Raw genomic sequence first — 9,158 nt, 5'->3', positions numbered from 1 at the left:
GGCACCAAAAAGATTTTATAAACTGAAATTAAAATTCAATTTCTTTAGAATGTAAAATTAAATACCAAATTTGAACTGGTAAATCAATTTCAGTTTAGAGGCGGGGGAGGTGTAATTTTTTTTCTTTCTTCACTGAACTTCAGTTTAAAATCTTTTTTTGTTCATATTTTCATCTCACTTAATTTCATTTGATAAAAAAATATCAGCTACGTCAATTTATAAAAAAAAAAAAAAGAAACTGGAAGAAACAAATAGAAATTGCCAGCTTCCCTGTTATGCTTCAGGTGTGTAACTAACTCACTGCCTTTGTTTCAAAACTTTGCTGCCAAACAGCACAGTGAATTTGATCCCTGCTACACCTGCTAACTAAATAATAATGTATTACAGCATCACTATGAGTTACTTCAAAATTCATTCATCATATAAGTTCTAAAAAATATTTAAGGGAGGGGGTTATGTAAACAACAATACTGTTTAAGGTTCACAATTGTCATATCCAGCAACCACTGTACTTTAATTGTCTACAGGTCCTTAAATCAGTTTTGGCAACAGTTGTAAAAAAAAAAAAAAAAATCTACACTCCCAATCATGCTATTTAAGCCAAAATCTTAAGAGCTAAACAGCAGGTAAGGAATCATCTGAACACTGAAGTATAACTCTTGTCTCCTTTCATTTATAATAATGTATTTATTGTATACAGTGCACAGGTGCACTGCAACTCATCAGAAAAAGTTATCAAAACTGCATCAACACTACATGGAATATACACAGGAAATGAACAGTGAACAAATCTTGAAACAAACAAAAACAAAAATAGAAGTTTACTTCTCTCCAAGATCAAGTGCTATCTCTGGCTAAGTGTAATCCATGTCAAAAGCTGTTAGGGAGATATTTTTAACCAAGTATACTATTCTTCAAACTAGGTTGTCTTTATTCTTCAATCTGAGACAGTGACAATACTACTGTTATATATACAGACATCAGCAGAATGTGTGCCACCCTGGGCAACTGCTCTTGAGTTTTCTCCCCACATAATTCTTCCCCAGCACCACCACCCCAACAGAAAAATATTATATAATGTACAGTAGTTCCCCCGTAAAGTAGTGTTCCCTTGAAAGCACCGCTAGCCCAGGGAGACCACCCCCTCACCCTTACCCTAGCAAGACACACCAAAGAGTATAAAAATACGACCAATTGATTGACATGAAGACATTCATCAATGTATTCCTGCCTCTGGCTAACTGACATGCTGTATCCTCATTCTGCCTTTTCTACTGCTACTACAGTGACTTGTGTTCCTCAGAATTTAATCATCTTGTAACACCTCCCCTAAGGCGCTCCCAAATCACTCATCCCTCCTCTCACTATCCCATATTGTGTTCACTTCTATCTCTCCAGTTCTTGAACTAATCACTACGTCCATTCCTATCTTCTCTGAACAAACGTCCTCTGGAATCCCCTTTCAGCTCATGTTTTTTCGGCCATCTATAACTTGAAGTAGTTCAAAAATATCAGCCTTTGAATCAATGAAACTGATCTCAAAGGACCCACAAAAGTCAAGGGCACAATCCCTTCTTCCAGACCAAACTGCTAAAAAAAATAGATAATTACATAAATCTGCTCCCCATACAAGGTCTTTACCTAAACTGTTTAAATCAGATCTAACTAGAACCAAATGGTTTACTATCTGAATAGCCATCTACTCCATATTAAACTTGTCTATACAGTGTCCCAGCTGAAACAAACTAAAGAACACAAAATGACATTCAATAAATTTTTATTAAAAATTGTGTCATATCAACTCACTAGTTTAGAAATTGAAGTAAAATCTCTTCAAAATCATCTCCTATTGTCTTTTAAAAGGAAGGGTACTTTGAATTATGTAGTTTTGAATACATTGTGTCAGGAAAAATTCAAGTTCTGTTATAATCACAGGAATTGTAATATATTCTGGTTTGAAGCTTAATATTGGACCAGTTTCCTGATATTTTCTTTAGAACCACAGAAAATCTTGAATTGAGTGTTGTGCACTGATAACTCATTTCTTCATTAGACACTTTCCTACACATCAGTGTACCTCAGAATATTTATCTCATGGAAGCCAATAATGGCCCAGTGGACTGGGCCATGTCTTGACCAAGGATATTGATGGTACTGATCATTGGTTGTTTGGCCAATAGCCAGACAGACTGCCAACTAACTTCACATTAAAATACAGGGTGGGGCAGAGAGGACTGACGTTTTTGAAAAATTCCCCAAATCATTAATTTTAGTTGCAAACAAATTTTATTGACGTCAATGTGTTCATATGTAACACTCAGAATTCACAGTAACAGCATTTCCATTATTGTCTTCAAAAAAGTAAGAGCCAATGACAGTAGCATTTGTCAAAATTAAGTGTCAAAACAATGTCTGTCATGTGGTGTCCATTTTTCATTGATGCATTTCTGAAGGCATCCTTGGGAGTTGGTGTCCACTCTCTCCAGCATTGCTCTGTCAATTTGGGTGACTTCCACATGAATGGCTTCCTTTAAATCACCCAATGTATGGGCTTACGGACATTCACATGTGCCTTGAGGTTTCCCCACAAGAAATAATCACACATGGAAAAAATCAGGGGACCGAGGGGGCCAAGGAATATCAGAAAACTTGGAAATGAGGCAGTTACTGAAGAGAGGGAGAAGGGTATCCATTGATGTTCTGGCTGTGTGGGCCATCGCCTCATCCAGCTGAAACCACACACATCAAATAGGTATACATTTTCGTAGTAATTCAGACAAAAAGAAGTTGTTTATCATCTCAATGTAACACTCAGAGTTCACAGTAGCAGCATTTCCATTATTGTCTTCAAAAAAGGAAAATCCAATGACAGCAGCTTTTCCAACAGTGCACCAGATTATCACTTTGGGGCTGTGCAGTGGTCTTTCATGCAATTCTCTCAGATTTTCAAGAGCCCAATAACAACAGTTCTGTTGATTCACCATGCCACTGAGATGAAAATGAGCTTCATCACTCATTAGCAAAACGAGGTTGTCATTTGTCTCAAAAATTGCTTCCATCTGACATGCGAAGTTAAGCTGCTGTGCATAGTCCCATGATTTCAACTGTTTCCTAACGACCAATTTGTACGGGTGGAAATGCAGGTCTTCATGCAAAATATACCTTACAGATAAATTATCAATGCCAAGTTCAGTTGAATGCCTCCAAGCAGAGAGATTCAGACTCCATATCAAAGCTTGTCTGATGCATTCTGCATTTTCCAGGTTCCATACCATATGTGGAACCCCCACCAGTCTAAATGTAAATATATATATATTCATATACTAGCTTAAAAGCCACACTCTGTGGGGACCTTTAAGTTAGCTCCTGTGGAGGGCTAATTGGGTCTGCAGATCAAACTAAAGTGAGCTAAATAGCATGACTATCATGCATCAATAATGACTATATACCCCAGTGGTGTTTGATCAGAGGTTAAGGACTGATGAGAATTAATTCTGTAATGCAACCATTCTAGTGTTCCAGTCCCAATTTGAATTCCAACTGTTGGCCAATTTGTCCCAAAGTTCTTATCTCGAGTAAAGTTAATGAAGTAAATATCACTTATTGTCCCCTTGGTCTCTGACGTCATCTGACAAATGCCAACTAAGATGGTGTGAATCAGCAAAGCTTTACCTGCAAGAAATAGCAACCCAAATGCTTTTAAATCAGATCCCAATGCTGGATGTTGAAGAACCAAATGAAGGGCAGAGTTTCAATCCCAAGATCATCTTGATTCCAAAAAGGTAAAATATGTCTATGTAGAGCAAATGTAGACTGAGATACAGGGATCCCAGACATACAGACAGAATTCCACTTTTAATAGTATGTATATATGTATGTATGTATGTATGTATGTATAAAGACATAATAAAGAATGGAGAATTATACATCTTTAATTAAAATTTTTTTCAGCATATTAAAATTCTGACATGTGTACAAGTGTCTTAGGGTTCTTAGATGTGATAGTTCTGTACATTTAATCAATTTATATGAAATCAATTATAGTACAAATTTCAATCCAAAAATGAATGACAATCCAAAAAACGAATGACATTTTTATACAGCTTTTTTCAAATACACATGCGCACGCACACACACACACACACACACACACACACACACACACATATACGATGGGCTTCTTTCAGTTTCTGTCTACCAAATCTACTCACAAGGCTTTGGTCAGCCCAAGGCTATAGTAGAAAACTGACACTTGCCCTGGAACCATGTAGTTGCGAGGCAAGCTTCTTTCCACACAGCCACTCCTGCACCTATATATATGTATGTATGTATGTATGTATGTATGTATGTATATATATGATGGGCTTCCAAATATATATATATATGTCTTTATTGCCCACATGGGGCTAAACACAGAGGGGACAAACAAGGACAGACTAAGGAATTAAGTCGATTACATCGACCCCAGTACATAATTGGTACTTAATTAATCAACCCTGAAAGGATGAAAGGCAAAGTCGACCTCAGGGGAATTTGAACTCAGAACGTAATAGCAGACAAAATACCGCTAAGCATTTCGCTCGGTGTGCTAACATTTCTGCCAGCTCATTGCCTTGTATATATGATGGTCTTCCATATATAATTTTCTTCTACGAATTCTACTCAAAAGGCATTGGTCAGCCCAGGACTTCTGTAGAACATTTAACGACGGATATCCATCTTTTTCAGTTTATCGAACGAATAACCCAAAATTATTAAAACAAATTGTTTCATCATTGTTGCTGTTGTCGTTATTGTTGTTGTTATTGCTGCTGCTACTGCTGCTGTAGTTGTTTTGTTTTTCTTAATGTTGTAGTTGCTTCTACTGATGCTGTTGCTGTTTTGCTTTTGTTATTTTTGTTTTTGTTCTTGTTTTTAGCCCCAGGTCAGGTCAACTCTGATCAAACAAACCTATGATCGAAAGGTAATGCAATTGAGACCATTCCCTTTTTCTTTTCAGCTGCAGTACATCTATAATCACTGTAGCCTATCTGCTTTTCTTCTCTTTTTTTTTTTTTGTAACATTAAGGTGAGATTTGAGGACTATCTGGCTGTTGTTTCTAAGAGGTCAAATAACCAAGCAGAGACTCTGCTTGTGGTTCAAGGGAGTTAATTCATACTCCAGAATAATTCAAAGATCCTCAAACATTTATCAGGCCCATCAATTATACATTGTTTCCTCATAGAAGAATTAACAGTGTCATTAGAGTATCTGAACCAAATGTCCTGTGGTATTTGTTCCAGCTCCCTGTGCTATGAGTTCAGATCTTATTAAGGTCAACTTTGCTTTTTACCCTTGGAAAATATTATCTGTAGATCATGTCCTTCCTTTTATTTTAAAAAGGCCAGATGTGATTTGAGAGAAATCTGCATACCATTTCAAGCCTTTCACTTTCTACACTCAATAAACCGAAGTGCCAATGATGTACTATGACGAAGTCAATTACCAATTAATTAACGGTGTCCAGTCCAAAATTGGTAACCCTGTGTCCAAGCTAGAAACCAATATTTTTTTTTAATTTTGTAATTCTTATTTTGGCATCAACCCTCATGGAGAGGCAAGTCCTGTTATACTCCAAGCCAATCCGCAGCATTTTGTTGTTATTGCTGTTGTTTAACCCTAGGGTAATCCTGACCAGCTAGATCTATGATCAAAAGCATTCTAATCATAATGATCATCATCATCATTATCATCATCTCACATCCTTTCTCCACGTTGCCATCTTTTACACCAAGACAAATCATGTATATGTTAACACTCCCAATTAGTTAAGATCAAAAGCCACGAGAGTCACTGCCTGGTATTGCATTATCATCGTCGTCGTCGTCGTCAGCATCATCATCATCATCATCATCATTATTATTATTAACATAATACTAGATGGTAAGGTTTGCGTCTTCATCCCTGGTGTGAAACCATTAGGTTAATAATAATATGTGTGTACACATATTGTGTGTGTGTTTGTGTGTGTGTGTGTATGTGTGCATGTGTGAGAGTGTGTGCGTGTGTGTATGTGTGTGTGTGTGAGAGAGAGAGAGAGAGAGTGTGTGTGTATTTGTGTGTGTGTTGTGTGTGTGTGTGCGCCAAAACAAGAGTTGGATGAAAATCCACAATAAAATTAGAACAATTATAATCTTCTCAAGCAAATTAAGACTAAAATACAGATGTATTTAATTTACATATCACACACACACACACACACACACACACACACACACACACACACACACACACACACACACACACACACACACACACACACACACACACACACACACACACACACACACACACACACACACTTACATATATATGTACATAAATATATAACGCCCAATAATGCTGAAAAACAATATTACTATAATATTAGTCAAAGTGGTTAATTTCTATTGGTTAATTGTTAAACCAAAACCATTCTTAAGTAATTATCTATTTTTTTTTTGTTTGTTTTGTTAATTATTGCTCTTGTTGTCTATCCCAGGCACAAAGACACAATTTCAGTGGCTCACAATGTGGTCCAAAGCCTCATGAATCCCGTGAAGTTCGTTTCGATCCTGAAGTAATGCGTGCTGGTGAAGGAATCATTGGACTTCAGGCTGGAACCAACAAATATGCTACACAGAAAGGAATGGTGATGGGAGGAGTCCGCCATGTTGCAGACATCCGCTGTGACAAGTACGATCCAGAAAGTTCCAAAGACATTAATCTACAAAGTGGCACCAACAAATTTGCCACTCAAAAGGGAATTGTCATTGGGGGAGTTCGCCACGTCGCAGATATCCGTTGTGATGACTTTATACAGGACTCACAAGGACATGTCGGCTTACAGAGTGGTTCAAATAAATTCGCTACCCAAAAGGGTATGAGCTTTGGAGCAGTCCGCCATGTGAATGACATCAAGTCAGATGAAATCACTGATGAAGGCAAACGTACCATCAATCTCCAATATGGCTTTACTACTGGGGCGAACCAATCAGGAATGAGCTTTGGAAAGAATAGATCTATTCTGTTATAGATTAGTAACGTCACACTTGCAATGAAACATTCAAAATGTTCCCATATTGGCATTGTCCTATTTTTTGCACAAGATAATTCCACATTACTGCTTAGCACCCACACTTTCAAAGCATTCTGTTCTGTTATTATATATTACTTTGAGAGCTTGCTTTTTTTATTCTTTTATTTTTTCTTTTGCATCTTAATCAAGCCAGGTATGTTTTAAAGAAAATGTGAACAAGGCTTGGAAGTTACTAAGCTAGCAATAATGAATAATTATTCTGATTAAAAATGTTCATGTGTGGAACACCAGTAAAACAATTTTTTTAATTAATGTGGTAGGGGCTAACTTTACTACACTTTCTGTTTGATACCAATTGAATTAGCAGTGAAAATATCCAAATTCTTCAACAGAGGGTTTATATTGTGAACCCCAACATCATTGCAATCACAGTCAAAGCATTTTGCTAATGTGGTGTAATGTTATAGTGTTCCACGACCAATTTACTTCTGAATTTTTAATATTGAGAATGGCAGATCCTGTACATTTCACCTTGTACTTTCAGGTGAGGTTTTCCATTTAAAGCACAACTTAATTAGTCTTCAGTTAATAAGATATACAGGTTGCATCATCATGTTTATAACATGAACAGTAAAACAAAGAAATGGACAAAATGACCATAATGAAATTACATGTCAAGTTGAATAGCTTGTGGAATTGGTTGTAGTGACAATATCTAATTTGTTCCAAATATTTAATCAGCTGAATTAGGTGTCCAAGCTAGCTGTGTCACTCATGCTTCTGTTTGTAGACATGCATTGTTGTAGGGGATTGTCACAGTTACAACAGCATCAATCAATATTTATTCTCTAGTCAGATGAATTCTTCACAAATGGATAATAAATTCTATTGAGTTTAGGAGATTTATTGGAATATTTATTAGATTTACTAGAAAATTACTTACTTTAGCCCTACAATCTTGCTAGAATTCCAGCTCCATGCTACAAAGTTAATTATATTCTGTTTCATTTATCTATGTATTGTATCTATTTACATATATAGCTAGCTGCTTCAGAATCATCATAATTTAAAGTATGTAGGTCATAGTCACAGAAGAGTATTGGGATCAGGAAATAACTGTTCACATTTCAGCCAGGAAACAACTGTTCACATTTTGGCCAAATCACATATCTATGGCCAGCTATCGTTTATATAAATACAGAACTTGAGTGTTTAATGCTAATAGCATTGTAAAATTTTTAAAAAATGAAAACAGCAATTAATTAATGCAACTAAATGTCCTTGTGGCTAACCGTTCATATAGGTGGAATTATGGAGAGTATTGTTCGTTGTTGACTTTTGGGATGTCATAGACATTCTATTAAGAAATCTTATTTATTATTCAATGCATAATTTAAAGCTAATAAATGATTTTTTCTCACATAGTCTTATCTTTTGTGTGTGTCTATCAATGCAATGCTTTTGTGAATGAGGTGTTAATTTTATGCCTGCAATACCTTATGTTGATCTTATATCTGCTTGATCAGAGTTGACTGACCTTAGGCTAAATAACAACAACAACAACAACAACAAAAACAATAACAAAAAAACAACAACAACAACAAACATGTACTGTTGTACATGGTTAATTAACCATTGGTAAGATGCTGCACTTTATTAATTTTACAAAGGTCCCACTGCTGTTGTACCTAAATTTTAATATTTAACTGTTAGCCCTTATTGTTTGAGATATTTGGCTTCAGTCTTATCGTGTGGTATCTTGAACAAGTGTCTTCTGCTTTAACCCCAGGCTGGTCAATGCCTTGTGAGTGGATTTGGGAGACTGAAACTGAAAGAATCCCATTGTATATATGTATGTATGTGTGTGCTTATGTATGTGTGTGCTTATGTATGTATGTATGTGTGTGTGTGTGTGTGTGTGCATGTGTATGTGTGTGTGTGTGTGTGCTTATGTATGTATGTATGTATGTGTGTGCTTATGTATGTGTGTGCTTATGTATGTATGTATGTGTGTGTGTGTGTGTGTGTGCATGTGTATGTGTGTGTGTGTGTGTGCTTATGTATGTATGTATGTATGTGTGTGCTTATGTATGTGTGTGC

At 36.2% G+C, this 9,158-nt stretch overlaps 1 protein-coding gene across 1 annotated transcript in view; it reads left to right on the top strand.

Moving 5' to 3' along the window:
• LOC106882982 (uncharacterized) overlaps positions 1 to 9,158 on the top strand; it is a 62,607-nt gene that overhangs the window by 49,105 nt on the left and 4,344 nt on the right. The window contains exon 6 of the mRNA XM_052975195.1: positions 6,522 to 7,052. Coding sequence (XP_052831155.1) covers positions 6,522 to 7,052 — 531 coding nt within the window. The remainder of the gene's footprint in view (positions 1 to 6,521; positions 7,053 to 9,158) is intronic.

Source organism: Octopus bimaculoides, chromosome 20 (assembly GCF_001194135.2).
Source record: "Octopus bimaculoides isolate UCB-OBI-ISO-001 chromosome 20, ASM119413v2, whole genome shotgun sequence".
In the NCBI taxonomy this organism is placed as follows: domain Eukaryota; kingdom Metazoa; phylum Mollusca; class Cephalopoda; order Octopoda; family Octopodidae; genus Octopus; species Octopus bimaculoides.
This window is presented reverse-complemented; position numbering and strand designations above follow the sequence as displayed.